This window comes from Trichechus manatus, unplaced genomic scaffold (assembly GCF_000243295.1).
Source record: "Trichechus manatus latirostris isolate Lorelei unplaced genomic scaffold, TriManLat1.0 scaffold00011, whole genome shotgun sequence".
NCBI lineage: Eukaryota > Metazoa > Chordata > Mammalia > Sirenia > Trichechidae > Trichechus > Trichechus manatus.
The window spans coordinates 1,045,249-1,061,334 of NW_004443947.1; the positions used below are offsets into that span (position 1 = coordinate 1,045,249).

General features: G+C 53.3%; 1 protein-coding gene across 3 annotated transcripts; it reads right to left on the reverse strand.

Annotated features, from left to right (window-relative positions):
• Positions 1 to 1,295: 1,295 nt before the first annotated feature.
• On the reverse strand, positions 1,296 to 11,205 carry B4GALT7 (beta-1,4-galactosyltransferase 7). Of its 3 annotated transcripts, none has more exons than XM_004371136.2 (6): positions 11,064 to 11,205; positions 7,018 to 7,383; positions 4,002 to 4,227; positions 2,895 to 2,978; positions 2,539 to 2,643; positions 1,296 to 2,078 (listed from the first exon to the last, which is right to left on the reverse strand). In XM_004371136.2, exons 1-6 carry the CDS (start codon positions 11,114 to 11,116, stop codon positions 1,923 to 1,925), a joined length of 990 nt encoding a protein of 329 aa, XP_004371193.1. In that variant the 5' UTR covers positions 11,117 to 11,205; the 3' UTR covers positions 1,296 to 1,922. The 3 variants fall into 3 exon arrangements, with proteins under 3 accessions (XP_004371193.1, XP_023582221.1, XP_023582220.1); XM_023726453.1 differs by having other exon boundaries at positions 7,018 to 7,280; positions 11,064 to 11,075; XM_023726452.1 differs by lacking the exon at positions 11,064 to 11,205 and adding an exon at positions 8,815 to 10,809.
• Positions 11,206 to 16,086: the final 4,881 nt, after the last annotated feature.

The window sequence follows — 16,086 nt, forward strand, 5'->3', positions numbered from 1 at the left end:
GTAACTGTACCTCTAGCCCAGGCCATGTCAGCTGTGCTGCAAGATGAAGGAATTCTTGTTTTCTTCAGGGCTCTGCCCACTCCTCTTTCCCTAGTACAGGTGGAAAGGAACTCCAAGGTCCTCCTGCATGCCAGGTGACTACAGAGCTTGGTGCTTTGATATCATATCCATCCCCACCAACTCTAAGGGGCTGCATTACCGCTCCCATTTTACCTAAGTCCCAGGTGACACAGCCAGGTCTGCCCAGAAGAGTGGTACACAGAAAGAATCCCATCCCCCTCTCCTGGGCCTGGAGTTGAGAAAGTCCCTCCCTCCAGCCTTGCACTGTGGTCCCAGCCTTTGTGCCCCTCACTGTAGTGTGTGAGGCCAAGCTAGGATCACAAAGGCCCTCAGCTATATATCCAGTCATATGAAGCCTGAAGCTTCACTCCAGGCATCTCTACTTAAATCTCTTGGCTTATGCACAAGTGGTACAGTGCACAACTCACACAACAGCACACACCAGCCCTGAGATTATCGTAGTGGAGTCTTTTGAGACCAACACTGTTGACTTCACCCTCTTGAACTCTGGGCCTCAAGCCTTCTCCAGCATCTCAGGTATCCCAGCGTTAAAGAAACCAACCTTAACTGGTCCTAATAGTCTCCTCTGACTCCTGCCCCCAAACCTTTGCAGTCAAATGCCTAGTAGCAGCCATCTACCTTGCAGGGCCCCTAGCTTCCCATTCTCTCATTGGTCCCAGGCTTCCCTCAAAATGTTTTCCCAAGGCCACTCCCCAATCCCATGGCCTCCCTCGACTCCTCCTCCTAACCTCTCCTTGGCATCAGTGATCACTGGTGATCCCCCCTGTGCTCTGGGAACACTCCAGAGATTCCACTCCTCCCCATCTTCCTCCTCCCCCCAGGAATGTCATCCTCCCTCCCTCAAGCCAAGACCTCAGTCCTCGCTGCTGTGCCCTGTCTGCCCTAAGTCCAGTCCTGTGGATCTATTTCTTCAGTTGTCCTTCCTCTGTCTTTACCTCCGTGAGGAAGGATGAGGCAGCCCTCCTGGGGAGGTCACAGCCTAAGCCTGACAGGGCCTGCAGTGGCCAGACTGCCCAGATGGACACCGAGGGGGCTGCCCAGAAGCCTGGGGGCTTGTGGCAGGATCAGGGGGTGGGGAGCACAGGAACCTCGTGCTTTGGGCTTCTCCTCCCACTTGGAGCTGCCCCTGGATGTGTTGCCCCCAGCCCTGCACCAATTCCTTACCAGCTTAGAATTCATAAAGGCATCATCTTTTCCCCCCATGCCCTGCCCCTCAGCCAAAGGTGACAAACTGGTGACCCACAACACATTTTGTTTGGCCTGACATACTTTCTGAAAGTTTCAATTAGTTGCTATCATTTAAATATCAGATTTCACTTAAGAATCCAGAATTCTGGTTTCTTTTGAAAAAACCAGGAGATCCGGCAACACTAAGTCCATACTCCTGCCTGGTGACCACCAGCTGGCGCTGAGCCTCACTCTGGTCTCTGGCCCTCCCTATGTCCTGGTCCACCGACATCAGCTGCCTGGCTTCCAAACTGTGTCTCTGCCCAAGGTGGCCCAATGTGGAAGAGACCAAAGCCAGGATGATCAGAGTGGTCCTGTTCAACCCTGCTGGCCAGGACCCCTCCCACCATGCTCAGGTCTCAGCACACGAAGGAGGGTGAGCGGGGCAGGTGAGATGGCAGGGTGGCCTGTCCCAGCAGGGCCTCACTCCAGCCTCTCCCCATCACTGTTTATTGCTGGTGGTGGCCAGGCACAATGTCTGTCCTGGCCCAGCTCTGCCCGCCACTGGCAGCTTCAGGCCACTCACATCCTATGGGAGCTGGCCCGGCTGAGGCCTTGTGCTGGGTGAGCAGCAGTGTGTCCTGCCGGCCCAGGCTTTGTACTGTCCAGTCAGCTCAGCCAAATGTGCACCAGGGGGTGGCAGCCTGATCGCAGTCCAGCATGATGTTGAGGACCGTGCAGGGGGCTCCACCCACAGACAGGGCTGTTCGGGAATCCACGTGGTACCGCACAGTGCTCAGGCCTCCCTCCCGGTCCACCTTGAATTGTTCCTGGGGAAGAATGGAGGAGAAGCATGTACTCGGGGCTTCTGGGGGTCAGCTGTCCATTGATCCCGTACAACCATGTCCATAGAGGTTCTGTGGTCCCCACTGAAGAGGAGGAACCCAAAGCTCCCAAAAGGAGAGCACACGCCCATGGCTACAGCCTACTGGGAAGCAGGAGAGCAGGGGATTTTGTTGGACTAAACACCTCCTGGAAACGAGGCTGTTTGAGGGATGAGGCCCCTGGGATTCTGGCACCTTTGGCTGAGCCGACCCCACCCTGGCCTGGATCCTGAGGTCTCTGTGACCCACAGTGCCCAGGGTGCCCCTAGTGGGCATCCATCAACTGGCCTGAGGGTAAGCAGGGGAGGATGGGCCGCATGGGCCCAAGGAGTCCTTGGTGACTTGCTCGGGCCTGCTGGTCCCCACCTTACCACCTACCCATCCCCAGTGAAGGGCCAGCTGGCACCTGTTTTTGAGCTGCAATGCGCTTCTGGTCCCTCTTGCGCCAGGCTGGGTCATGCAGGTGCTGAAACGTCTTGTACCCAGTTGTGATTCCGGAAGGGCGGAAAAGCTAAAGAGGTCAAAGAAAGTATCAGGCAGCTCCTCCCTGGAGCCCTGGCCGCAGCACCAGCACCCTGGGGTCCCACAGCCTGCCAGGGGAGAGCCAGGGGCCCACACTCCCACTTTACAGAAGAGGAGCCTGAGGCGCAGGGGTCAAGGGACAGTTAAATGACCACAAGTCAGGGTCAGGGCTGGGACTGTCTCCAAACACCTGGAATACACCTGAGGAAGGACAAGGGAGCCGGGACCCAGGGGTGTTACCTGGAGCCCGGCTCCTTTGATGCGGCGGTAGAACTCATCGTCCTCACGGCCCCAGCCCCAGAAGCGATTGGACATGCCATTGCACTGACAGAGATAGGAAGTGTCACTTGCCTGTCCTCCCAGGGTGCAGTATGGTCTTGTCACTCAGGAGCACCTGGCCTGTGCCCAGCTAGGCCAGGGTACCCTCTCCTCCTCCTCCCCTTGCTGTTCTGAGTGAACACCTGGGGGTGCGCATGGCAATGTGGTCTGTGCTGTTGCTACTCTCCCAACCTCTGTGGTAGGTAATTGGGGAGAGGGGTTAGCACACCCCAGCCCCTTTCGCTGTTCTAATGGGGCCTTAGACCTGTGTGTGATGATCGGCTTCTCAGAAACTTCTGACTGGCCCTAGGGGCCCTCTCTGGGGAATGGGCAGAAGGGCCAGCTCTTGCTTAAGAACTGCCTACCCCCAAACGCCTATTTCTCTGGGGTGGGTCTGCCCGAGTCTCTTCCCATGTGTAAGAGGTACAGGAGGGCTCTGCAGTCAACACATTCTGTCACCTGGCTCAGGGGCTCCTTTACATGAAGCCAGTTTCAGCTGCGGCTTGAAGAGGGGAACAGGACACTTGGGCCCAAGCACCTCAGTTCTTTGTACCATGACTGACTGAGGGACAGGCCCAGGACACGAGTCAGACCAACTGGGAGTCAGTGCAACTGAGTTCTGGGCTCCTGTTTGGGTGGTTGGGGAAGGGGGCTCCATTTCCCAGCAGACTTGAACCTAGAGGGAGGCAGGTGGCAGCTAGCACAACCACCTTGCAACCTGCAAGTCTGAAAATGAACCCAAGAGAAGGAAGGCAGAGCCGAGATGTAGAAGGAGAATCAGGGTCTCAGGGACACTCTCTCAGAGGCTGGGTGAGCTGCACTGAAGCCGGACTCCCACCTCCCGCCCAGACCTCAGCGTCGAGAGCCAAGACATCCCCAGTTTCCTTCAGCCTCCCAGGAAGGGGGCTCTGCTCCACAGTGGAGCCTGCCCTGACTGCTGCACCCTTCCCGCTCCTCTCGAAGCTCTCCCTGCAGGGCTCTCGCCGTCCTCCCAGTGGCCTCCCCCAGGCCGGCAGACGGCTGGCTCACCAGCTGGTAGTGCTGCTTGGAGAGCAGCAGGATGCCGCCCACGTAGGTCTTGTAGTGGTAGAGCGGGTGGAGCTCCGGGGAGGCCACGTGGAAGGGCCCGGCCTCTGGGAAGCCATAGTCCAGCTCCTCGTTGAGGGGCAGCAAGTCCACGTCGTGCATGGCAATGTAGTCCGTGCTGTTGCTGCTCTCCAGGAAGCCCACGTTGATGAGTGCCGCCCGGTTAAACCTGTGCAGGGTGGCTGAGGCTGGGCACACAGGCATAAACATGCACACCACACTCTTCCCCAACTCTGGGGGAGCCTCTTCTCCACAACACTCTCCCTGGGACTCCCACGTGCCGGTGCTGCCCCCACCCCGATACCAACGTCCCCGCGTGGTGTCTGCCCACACGCACACTTGTCCCTCCAACCATCCCACAGGCTTCTCTTCAGCACCTACTATGTGCCACAAACTGTTCAGAGTACTGAGGGCAGAGCAGTGAAAAAACAATGTACCTGCCCTCCAGGAGCTTACAGTCTAATAGGAGGAGACAAAAATAAACAAACCAACAAGTATTAAGCATGTAATCAGCCAGACGGTGGTTAAGTACTGCGGAAAGGCCAAGCAAGGTGAGGAGGGTCAAGCCCTGTCAGGGACACAGGGCTGTCAGGGGCGGGCCATGGCAACAGGGTGACATCTGAGTGGAGTCCTGAAGACGGTGGGGGATAAGCCACACGAAATCAGGGGGACGGAACCCCAAGCAGAGGAACAGCAACCTCCAAGGCCTGAGGCTGCACAGAGTGGAGGAGACAGGGCAGGGAAGGGGGAGATCGGAGGTAATGGGTAGACTGTGCAGGGCCTGAGGGCCATTGGCGGACTCTGGATTTTAGTCCCAGAGAGGTGGGAGCCACGGGAGGGTTCTGAGTAGAGGTGTGCCATGCTCTGACTTAAATTTTACAGGCTCACTGCAGCTGGTGTGTTGAGAAGAGACTTTAGGGGCAAGGCAGAAGCAGGGAGAACCACTGGAGGTCGCTACAACAATTGAGGCAAGTTTGTGAAGGCAGTCGTGGAGGTGATGAGAAGGGGGCAAACTGCAGATGGTTTTAAAGTTGGAGTCTAGTGGATTTGCAGAGGAACGAGACTGGTATGTGAGAAGAGGAGTTGAGGCTGATCCTGAGGTTTTCTGGCCTGAGCAGCTGGATGCGCAGGGGTGGGGTTAGGAAGGAAAGAAGTAATTCAGTTCTCTGCATGATAAGCATGAGATGCCTCTGAGGCCACCAGAGGGGCTGCGTGGGCAGCTGGGTGCCAGTCCAGAGCTCAGGAGAGAGAAGCTGGGGACTGGATGAGGCCCCCAGGGAGAGACTAGGTAGGAAAGAGGGGATGCCTAAGTGCTGAGCCCCACAGAGCACCAATGCTGAGAGACTAGGGAGGTGGGAAAGAGCAGCAAAGGAGATGAGAAAGGGTGGCCAGTGAGAAATGAGGACAGCCAGAGAGTGCTGTCCCAGTGGTCAGGGGGAGGTGCTTTAAAAAGGAAAAAGAAATCCACCTGACAAATGCTGCTAGCAGGTGGGTGAGACAAAGGTGAGGATCAGCCTAAGAACCAATGGGGAGCAAAGCCTGTACGGGTCAAGAAAAGAATGAGGGAGGGAAAGGGATGGAACAAGGAGACACTTCTCTCTAGGAGTTCTGCTCCAACAAGGAGCCAAGAAAGGGGGGTGGGGTGGACATAGGAGCAAGGGGGCCTTTTCTTTCTTTTTTCCTTTTAGATGGGAGCTATTTTCGTATGTGTGTATGCTGATGCAAATGCTCCAGGAAAGAGGGAAGAACTGATCATGTGGGAGAAGAAAGTGGCTGACTGCTGGAGTGATGTCCTTGAGGAGGGAGGGGGATGGGATCCAGGCGTACGTGAGAGAGGGAGCCTTGGATGGGAGCTGGCATGGTTCATCCTCAATAATGGACAGGAAGCTGGATGTGTGTACAGATACCGGTACGTAGATGTGGGAGCACTTGTGAAAGTTCTCTTCTAACTGGTTCTATTTTCTTAGTTAAATAAGAAGCAAAGCCACCAGCTGACAGTGAGGAACGAGGGGTGAGGGGAAGGCAAGGTGGGAAACTGCAGCTGTGAAGGAGGGGAGAGATGATGGACAGAGGAGTGTGAGGTGTCCAGCATGCAGGCAGCACTGGTCATAAGGAGGCCCAGCAGCAAGGCTGTGCATGTGGATGGTTTTCTCCAACCACAGTCAGTTGCCCAGGTGCAGGTGTGCAGCAGACAGAGGCGGATTCAGTCAGGCTGGGTCTTGGCAGGCAGGAAGGCACAAGGGCATTGAGATGTATGCAGGGCATGATTTACTGTGTATGGATTCATGCCCATGGAATCAAAGTCAGGTCAGGAGAAAATACGGACTGGGGGGAGGGGTGACACGTGAGGCATCAACGGACTAAAGGGCCTGGTGGGGTCCAAGAATCGATGCAGTCCCTCTTCCACAGCGAGGGAGTTGGAGGGAAAGGAGAGGAGGCTGGAATGTGAGATGCTTGGACTCTGGTTGCGGGGGGTAGAATTTCTGGTAATGGTGAGTAATTTAGCGTTTGATGGCAGCCGTGAGCACCTTGACCCTCCCTTTGCTGAACCCGCACGTCCAATCCACCAGCAGGTCCTGTCTGCATTCCCCCACACCACTTCTCCCACCTGCCCTTCGACCACTCTGGCCCAGCCACCATCATCTTAGATGACAGCACTGACCACCAAGTGGCCTCCCTGCTTACCCTGCTTGCCCTCTATCCTGGTATAATCTGCACATGCAGCAGCCACAGAGAGCTTGCTAAGATGGAAATCAGATCACGGCCCTCCTCAGCCTCAAACCCTCCCTTAGATTTCCACCTCCCACCCTCCTGCCACTGCCCAGGGAACACTCCCAGCCTGAGGCACAGCAGGGGCTGACCCGCTGCTGGGAAGGCGAGCAGGACCCGAGAGGCCAGGCAAGGCAATGCCCCAGAGAGGAGGTGCTGGGCCAGAGGGGGGTGGGGAGGTGCCCCCTACCTGAAATGGTCCACCTGGTTGAGCACATAGATGTGGTGCTGGATCTTCTTCCTGCTCAGGAAGCGGTGCATGTGGGGTACAAAAACCAGGAGTTCCTCGAAGCGCTCACGGAAGGGGACCAGCACCGCCAGGCGGTGGGGACCCCAGGACGGGTCTTCTTCCCAGTGCTCAGGAAGCGGCTCTGGGAGGCAGGCCCGAGGTGGGCCCAGGGTCTCCTGCCCTTGTCCCCTGGCTACCCGGGCCACGTCGCCTGAGCAGCTGAGCTGCAGCCAGAGTAAGGAGAGGAAGCCCAGTAAGAGACAGGCAATGAAGAGATGGAAGAAGGAGCACTTCCGGGGCAGGCCAACAGGGACCAACAACCTGGACCTGGGACAAGAGCAGGGGGTGGGTCAGAGGTCAGGGCCAAGCCCAACAGGCTCCTTCCTGGCCTCCCCAAGAGTCAGCACACATGGCTGGCCCACCCCAAGCACCTGGGAGTTAGTGAAGAAGCAACTTTCGTGCTTTGGCTCAAGCCGCTCCCCGTGCATCAGAATCCTGCCCACCTCTCTTGCCCGGCCTGTGCCACCCCACTCCCGGGAAGCCCTGTTACTGCTCCCAGGTCATGGAACTGTCCCAGTTCCTCGATGCTCTCTTAATTCTCTGTGCGTCCTGGTCAGACCATGAGCTGCTCATGTGCAGGGCAAGGCTCCTCTGCCCTTGCACTCACCCCTTCCCAGGACAGTGGCTCCATGCCCTGAGCCCATGGCAGGAGCCCCACCTTAGAGACATCCAAGGCACTCCCTTCCAATGCCGTTCCCCTGCAGATCCACCCCAGCAGAAACTCAGCTTCATCCTGCTTCTTAGGCTTAGCAGAAAGCCCCCAAGACAGGTGTGGGTGGTGGCATCTGTCCCAGATGAAGCAACTGATGCTTACACTGGGAGGATCGGATCTGCCCCGAAACTAATGCAAGGCCCACACTGACAGTGTCAGTTCACTGAACAAGTTTTAAAGCTTCAGACCAAGGGGCAGCCCATGTGATAAGAGATGAGAGACAGAAGAGGGAAAGAAAGGTGAGGGCTAGGGACAGGCCCAGCTCATTTCAGAGACTAGAAAGACAGCTGAATATCTTGGACATTGGGATAGTGCTGGGAGAGACTCCCTTTTAGGTTAGAAAGTACAAAGAAACAGGTAGAATTCACCTGATTCCTCGGCCATTCTCTCTGGAAGTTCCTGAGGATACTGACAAAGGAGCTGAGGAATCCAAGAAGAGGAAAGTTTCCTCCACACTTCCTCTGAAATAATCTGCAAGGATCTACTTCTTAACTTCTAAGAGTCACCAATTAGCTTCCAGGTCTTGTAGAGTCTACTTCCTAAACCCCTCTTTGGTCCAAGAGATCTCATGAATAGTACTCCTATGTTTACAAGGTGGAGTCCCTGGGTGGCATAAATGGTTAAGAGCTCAGCTGCTAACGGAAAGGCTGGTGGTTCAAGTCTACCCAGAGGTGGCTTGAAGAAAGGCTTGGCAATCTACTTCTGAAAAATCGGCCATTGAAAGGCAAGTGATCTAGACTGTTTGTTTATAAGACAAAGGCCAGACTCCCTGGCTTGATAGTGAAACCCTCTATGACCTGGCCCCTCTCTGGTTGCTCTCCACTCACCCAGGGCTGTCACACTGTGTGACACCCATCATAGTCCTTCCTGCTCCAGCCCTCACACAGGCTGCTCTGTCTGCCTGAAATGCCCTTCTTTGTCTTATCTGCCTGGAAGCCCCCTGCTGACTCTCAGGACCAAACTCCAATGTCATGCCACTCAAATACCTCTCTGAGCCCTCTTTCATCCTCCCATGGCATCTGGTACTGTCCTCTTTCAAGCACCAACCGTCTTCCACATTAGGTATCCAGGGGCTCAGACCATGTCAGATTCACTTCTATGGCCCCAGCCCAGGTCAGATAGCAAGGGCGTGCTCACTTGCTCGCTGAGTTAGAGGAAGAGTCAAAGCAGTCAGGGCATGCTTTAGGTCACACACTAGAGCCAGTCCAACTCCTACCTTTCTCTAGAGGCACAACTGCCAACATGGAAGCCAGCAGCCCTGAAGCCAGGCCCACGTCCCACACACAGGACTTGTGACTTACCCCCCACTGTCCTGTGATGGTGCTTTCCACTGGGGAGGAGCAGAGCCCAGTCCTGGGAATGGCCTGGGAAGGCTGGAACCTCTACAGATTCTCCCTTGCCCTCTAGGCTCTTTCTGAGGGCGGGGTGGAGACCAGGGAGATGGACATGGGATCATATCCCACCTTGGGGCGAAGAAGGAGTGACCATTATCCAAGGTATGGCATGAATTGGGCATTATCTGCACTTGCTGTTCCCTCAGTCCAGCTTCCCCTTCCTTTTAGCATCACATCCCCACTGGCACCCTCATCCTGTGCCCCAAGGGCCCAAACACTGAGCAACTGAATTAAGGGCCCAGAGTACCAATTCTGCAGACAGCGGGCACTGAGAACAGCTGTTCCTGATGCCATCTGGTGGCAAAATCCAGATCTGTAGTCCCAGCCCTCCCAGGCTCAGGCCTCCCTAAGCTCTAAGGGGCAATCCAGACCAGGACTTGTCTCCTTCATCAATCTGTGCCCAAGGCTAGCAGGAGGTGGATTCAAACTCAGGCAGGCTGGCTCCAGGGCCAGCACTCTTAATTGCTACACTGGCCGACATCTGTTGCATGAGTCTTTCTATCCCTGTATGAAAAGCACAGAGTTGACATCAGTACATTTTTTTGGCTGTTATGTTCCAAAGATTCACGGAAAGGGATCAGGAAATGGAAATGTTTCTCCATTCCTTTCCTTTCTTCCTTCATACAAACCCTAGTGATACAAGGTTTGAATACTTAGCTGTTCTGGTTATAGTACCTCAAAACCGCAAGGTGACTGGAAGACAAATGGCACCTCCTCTGTGCCAGGCACAGTGCCAAGGGCCTTACGCATATGATCTCCTTTAATTCTCATACAGCCCTGCAGAGTAGATATTATGATCCCCATCTCAGAGATGGAAAAGCTGAGGTCAGAAAGATTAAGTGATCTGTTTCTAGTCGCACGGCTATTAAAGAGGCCTGACGCCACAGTCCATGCTTTCTATTACATTCCTGTCTTCTTATTTTAACACGAAGACTGCAAAATCCTCAAAGGTAAAGAGTTGTGCCCACTAAGTTCCAGAAGCTTTTGGCACCTGGCAAACTTAAAAGACATAAATGGAATGAGGTGTCATTCACTGGGAGGAAAACCACTATCAGTATTCTGCACGAGAAGTTTTCTGGGCACATCTCAAGATTAAGGTGTTGGTGTCCCACCCAATCTAGGCAGCCAAATACCTTTGACCTCATTCTGCTTTAATGGGAAACATCATTAGCTATGGTCTGGGCCGAGCTCACATCTAACACACAGAGCAGGCCCCATTCAACTACAGCTGCCCCAGAAATGAATTCACGTATGTGTGCCAAGTTCCTAGAGCATGCCAGGAAGTGACCAGCCAAGCAGAGATACAGAGCTTCGGTCTGGTCTCTCCTTCTGGGTGGTCATCAAAGGTTGGGGAAACACAAGGGAGAGGGCTAGGGCCTGAGGCCAAGTGGATGTGATGAGGGAGGCAGAGACCAGGGAAGCAGGATAGAGACCCTCAGAGACGCAGGGACAGACACACACAGATGTCAACAGAGTCAGACACTTGTACAAAGAGAGACAGGGAGCGGCCAGTCGAGAAACAGACACGAAGAGACCCATAATGAGTGAACCAGGCGACAGAGACTCGCAAAGAAGGGCAGAGACCCACACAACGGGACAAAAACTAATGAAGAGAGGTCAATGGAGACCCGCAGAGAGACAGAGACCCCCGGAGTGACGGAGACCGCTGGAAACGGAGACCCACATACAGCGAGACAGAGACCCATACAGAGGGAGCCAGTGACCCACAAGGAGAAGCACAGAGCCGCAGACACGGAGACGCGGCGGCCTCGGAGACTCCGCAGGGCGGCCCAGGAAGGAGCACCCGGAAGGATAGCCTCAGGCCGGCCGCCACCGCTCACCTGCCGTCCTCCCAGGGCAGCTGCGCCGCTTTCCGCCGGGAGGGGAACATCATTCGGGGAGGCGGCGACGCATGAGGCTCAGCTTCCAGCCCCGGCCGGCTGGCCTCCCGGGCCTACGCGGCGCCTCCGCCTCCCGCCCCGCCCCTCGGTCCGCCCGGTCCGCCCCTCCGGCCGCGCCGTCTGCTCCCCGAGCCGCCGCGCCGAAGGTTCTGCGTGCCGGGGAACCACCAGTCAGCGCTTCACCGCCTGGCTGACTCCTAGCTACCCTCCGGACCCGCTTGACATCCCGAGAAACTGAGGCCCCAGAGGGGGAGTGACTGGCCAGAGGCCACCCAAAAAGTCACTGGGCTGGGACTGGAATTTAGACTCCAGACTCCCAAACCAGCTCTCTGGGGGTGATCTGCATCTTCCTTTTCCTCCCAAAGGTGGGAAACATCTGGGCATCCCTGCTGTCAGCCCAGACTAAGCACACTTCCTCCGCAGCTAGCTCTGGCGAAGGGAGGGAAAGGCCAAGCTCAGGGCTCAGTCTTGGGTTCAGCCGTCACCCTAAGTAGTAGTTAGAAGCTGGGCTCTGAAGACAGGTTGACTGGACTGGAAACCGGGCTCTGCCATTTCAACTGCGTTTTGGGGCAAACCACAATCTCTCTGCATCTGTTTCCTCACCTGGAGGTACATATGGTTACTGTTCTATATGGTTGCTATGAGGATTACAGGAGAAAATGCAAACACACGAGGTACAGCGCTGGACACATAGTCAACGCTATATAAACGATAGCTCTCATCCAGGAGAGGGTCCTTTGGTGGAGTTGAGGCAAGAACTAAAGAAGGGAATCACGGTGGGAACTTAGGCCCCTCTGAGCCAGCCTCCCACCTGTGAAAAGAGAGCAACAGAGTTGTTAGGCTTGGTCTCCCTTGCTCTTCTAGGCAAAATCCAAGTTTCATAATAAATAGCTAATATTTATTGAGTTATTAGTCCCTGGGTGATGCAAGCGGTTTGCACTTGATCGCTAAACTAAAGGTTGGCAGTTGAGATCCACCCAGCAGCTCCATGGAACAAAGGCCTAGCGATCTGCTTCCGTAAAGGATGCAACCAAGAAAATCCTATGGAGCAGTTCTAATTTATAACACATGGGGTCACCATGAGTCAAAATCAACTCAATGACGATGGGTATTGAGTTCTGTGTGCCAATCATTGTTCCAAATTCTTTACTACTGTTATCTCATTGAATCCTCACGAGTTTTTGCTAGCTGCCATCGAATCGGCCCCCAACTCACGGTGACCCCATGCACAATGAGATCAGACCATTGTGATTCAGAGTTTTCATTGCCTGATTTTTTGAAACTAGATCTCCAGGCTTTTCTTCCTAATCCATCTTAGTCTGGAAGCTCTGCTGAAACCTGTTCACCGTTAGAGCAACACACAAGCCTCCACTTACAGACAGGTGATGGCTGGGCCTGAGGTTCATTGGCTGGGAATCAAACCCAGGTTTCCCGCATGGAAGGTGAGAATTCTACCATTGAACCCCCACTGCCCCCTATCCTTATGAGTAGGTACTTATTATCTACACTTTAGAGATGAGGCAAAATCAAGATGTGAACCTGGAAGTTTGGTTCCACAATCTATGGTCTTAACCACTGTGCTTCAGAGAGGACTTCACTATCTGTAGTAATTATTCCCAGTCTATACCCTTCCCTCTTAAGCCCAGAAGCATAAAACCCACCCCTCCCTCTTCCTGCTGAACTCTCCCAGGGCACTGCACCCTGCAAACCAAACCAAACAACCCATTGCTGTCGAGTAGATTCCGGCTCATAGCAACCCTATAGGACAGAGTAGAACCACCCCATAGGATTTCCAAGGAGCAGCTAGTAGATTCAAACTGCTGACCTATTGGTTAGCAGTCAAGCTCTTAACCACTGCACTACCAGGAGTCCGCCCTAGAACGCTGGCAAATCCACCTTAGGCTTGGCTAATGACAAAGCCAAGGCTGACCCGCTACAGAGACCAGTCAGGGAAGGCCAATAATGGATGCAGGGAGGTGGGACTGTGACCTGAAAGCACAAGCCCACCTAAAGGGGACAGCCATCTATCAGTCCAGCTAATTGTTGCTGCACCAGGCTGAAGCCTTACTAGTGTCAGATCTGATTCACCTCAAGAAATCAGATTACATATAAAAATGCAAATCCTTAATTAAAACAATGTGACATTGACAGTGATGTCATGTTGATACCAAGTACCCTTGATATGATGTGATGAGAACGGCACTTTACCTTTCAAAAACCTGTAATCCCAGGCTAATCATAAGAAAGACATCAAATTCAATTGAAGGAAATTCTACAAAATATCTGACCAGTACTCCTCAAAACTGACAAGTCTGAGAAACTGTCACAGCCAAGACGAGCCCAAGGAAATATGACAACTAAATGTAATGTATCATGGATGGGATCCTGGAACAGAATAAGGACATTAAAACTACGAAGTCTGAATAAAGTATGGACTTTAGTAAAAAATATATAATGTATCGATATTGATTCATTAATTTTAACAAAAGCACTACACTAACGTATGATGTTAATAATAGGGGACCTACCTTTGCAATAGGAGTCCCTGGGTGGTGCAAGCGGTTTGCACTTGATCACTAACCTAAAGATTGGCAGTTTGAATCCACTCAGCAGCTCTGTGTAAGAAAGGCCTGGTGATCTGCTTCCGTAAAAATTATAGCCAAGAAAACCCTATAGAGCAGTTCTATTCTGTAACACATGGATTATCATGAGTTGGAATTGACTTGATGGCAACAAGTATCTGCAATGTTTCTGTAATTCTAAAGCTGTTCTTTAAAAAAAATAATTTTTTTTAAATGTGAAGGCCTAGGTAGTAACATAAGCTCAGATTCCATCATTCCAGCAGCTCTAATGCAATCAAGTAGTCCCCAAACTTTTCTCCTCATCCCCAGTCTCTCAGACACTGCCAGTGCAGTACAATGGGTTTCTCTTTATATATGGCCTTTCTGGCCCTGGGTTTGTAGTTCTGCCAAAATGATTTGCTAGGCCACAACGTTGCAAAGGGATTGGACAGTTTACTATGCAAATAAGGTACATAAAACCCTTGTGGGAATTTGTTGTTTGCTATACAAATTAGGTGAACGTGGCCTACCAAGACGATTAGTCAGTTTGTGGTCTTTGTGGGAGATGTAGGCCACAGAGGTTGGGGGGGACCTCGCCACCATCAAGAACAGCTGGGAATGGAGCACAACCTTTGGTCCCGAGGTCCCTGTGCTGAGAACCTCCTAGACCCAGGAGGCAGAGTTGTAACACTAGAGACAGTGCAACGCAGCATGAGGAAGGAAACAGCCCAGCAACAGCACGAGTGGCAGCAGCACAAGATGGCAGGAACCAGGAGACTGGCACGAGATGGCTGGGGTGGGCTTGCCAGCCCAGAGTGAGAGTTCAGTGCCTTTGGGCAGGAGGCTTGCCAGTGGAGTGGGGTGCCTTGTCAGTGGAACTAAAGAGTTGTAACACTTGCCTGAGCACGGCAAAGGCTAAGAGGAGGTTAGCACAGCTGAGAAGGCTAGGGTGGCCCAAAAAAGGGGCCTACCAGCCCGGCCTAGAAGCATGGCCTGCCAGTGGGCATAACCAAGAAGCTAAGAGCTGTCCTGATGGACAAACTGATCCTGTCCTACATTGTTCCTGATACTTCCAAGTTAATCCCGATCCTAAATTGTAGCCTATTACTTCGTCAATAAACCCCATAACTGAGTAAGGTCTTCGAGTTGTGTGTGGTTATTGCAACGAATTACCAAACCCAGCAAAGAAGTAGAGAGTGCAGTGGGGAGGTGGCTGGTGTCAGAAATGGTAAAAAGGCTGGAGAGAGGAGGCACGTCTGACCTCCACTTCATAGGAATCAGCTTTGGACTGATGATGGTTCTCCTCCCTCTTGGTGAAGTTACAGGACTTCTGACGCTACTAGCACATTATATCCAGAGTAACCTCCACATAACTGTATCTTCAGGGGGTTCCTTCCACTCCTACTGGGGCCCAAGGCTCTTCCAACTCTAACCCAACCCTCCCTTCCAGTTTCCTCACAACCCTCTCCCCAGCTGAAACATAATGTTCAACCATCTTCATACCAGTTGATTACCTCTAATTCTAACCATCACTGCCCTCCCTTCTCCTTCCATCAGAATCCTCTCTCCTTCAAGTTCCTTGAAGCCCCTTGCTTGCTTAAGGCCATCAATATCCTCACCCCAACAGCCCAGGGACTCGTCCTTCCCACACCCGCAGCACTCCTCTGCTCAGTGCACACCACCTTCCCTTACTGGCACCTTTCTGCAGCACCCACAATGACTCTGTCCACTGACTCTGGGCCGGGGGGAGCACCTCACAAGTGAGCTGGTACAGAGGAAATGGTGTGGATTTGAGGCCCAACTCAATTCACCTGTTAGGTGGTCTTAGGCAAGCCCACTATTCCATACAGGAAGGAATGGAGAGAATGGAAAGAATGAAATTCATGGATGGGGATTCATCTTGAAATGTGAAGTCTTTGCCCACTGAGAGAAGTGATGTTGTCTGAAGCACCTCAGTGTTGTGCCCACTGGCTACAGAATAACTTTACAGTGGACAAGAAGTCAATTTTTTTTTATTAGGAAACCCAATGTTAACAAACCTAGACTTATTGAAAATGAAATCAGTAACTAAGATCCTGCAAGACCCATCCCCAACCAGCACCAAGGCCTGCTTGATTTGACCCCAAAGTTCCTCTAACCCCAAAAAAGACAAAGCATGTGAAGAAGTTGGGGTCAACCTCAGGCCCACTTTTCCACATGGCCGCCCCTCCCACCCTCTCAATTGATACACACACCCTGGATCAGCAGGCTGGGCCTAGGGTGAAGCAGGGAACAGTGAGCATACCGAGGTGGTAGAAACTCACAGTCATGCCTCAACCTGTGCAAAATCCCCAGTTAGCAAAGGAAGACAGAAGACTGGCTTGCCCCCACCCCCACCCCACCCCCACCCGTTGAACCCCAGA

Coding starts and splice junctions, on each gene's coding strand:
- B4GALT7 (XM_004371136.2), bottom strand. CDS start 11,116: ATGATGTTCCCCTCCCGGCGGAAAGCGGCGCAGCTGCCCTGGGAGGAC. Junction 2,979..4,001: donor CCAAGCAGCACTACCAGCTG/GTGAGCCAGCCG, acceptor TATCTCTGTCAG/TGCAATGGCATGTCCAATCG. Junction 2,644..2,894: donor TCAAAGGAGCCGGGCTCCAG/GTAACACCCCTG, acceptor TGACCTCTTTAG/CTTTTCCGCCCTTCCGGAAT.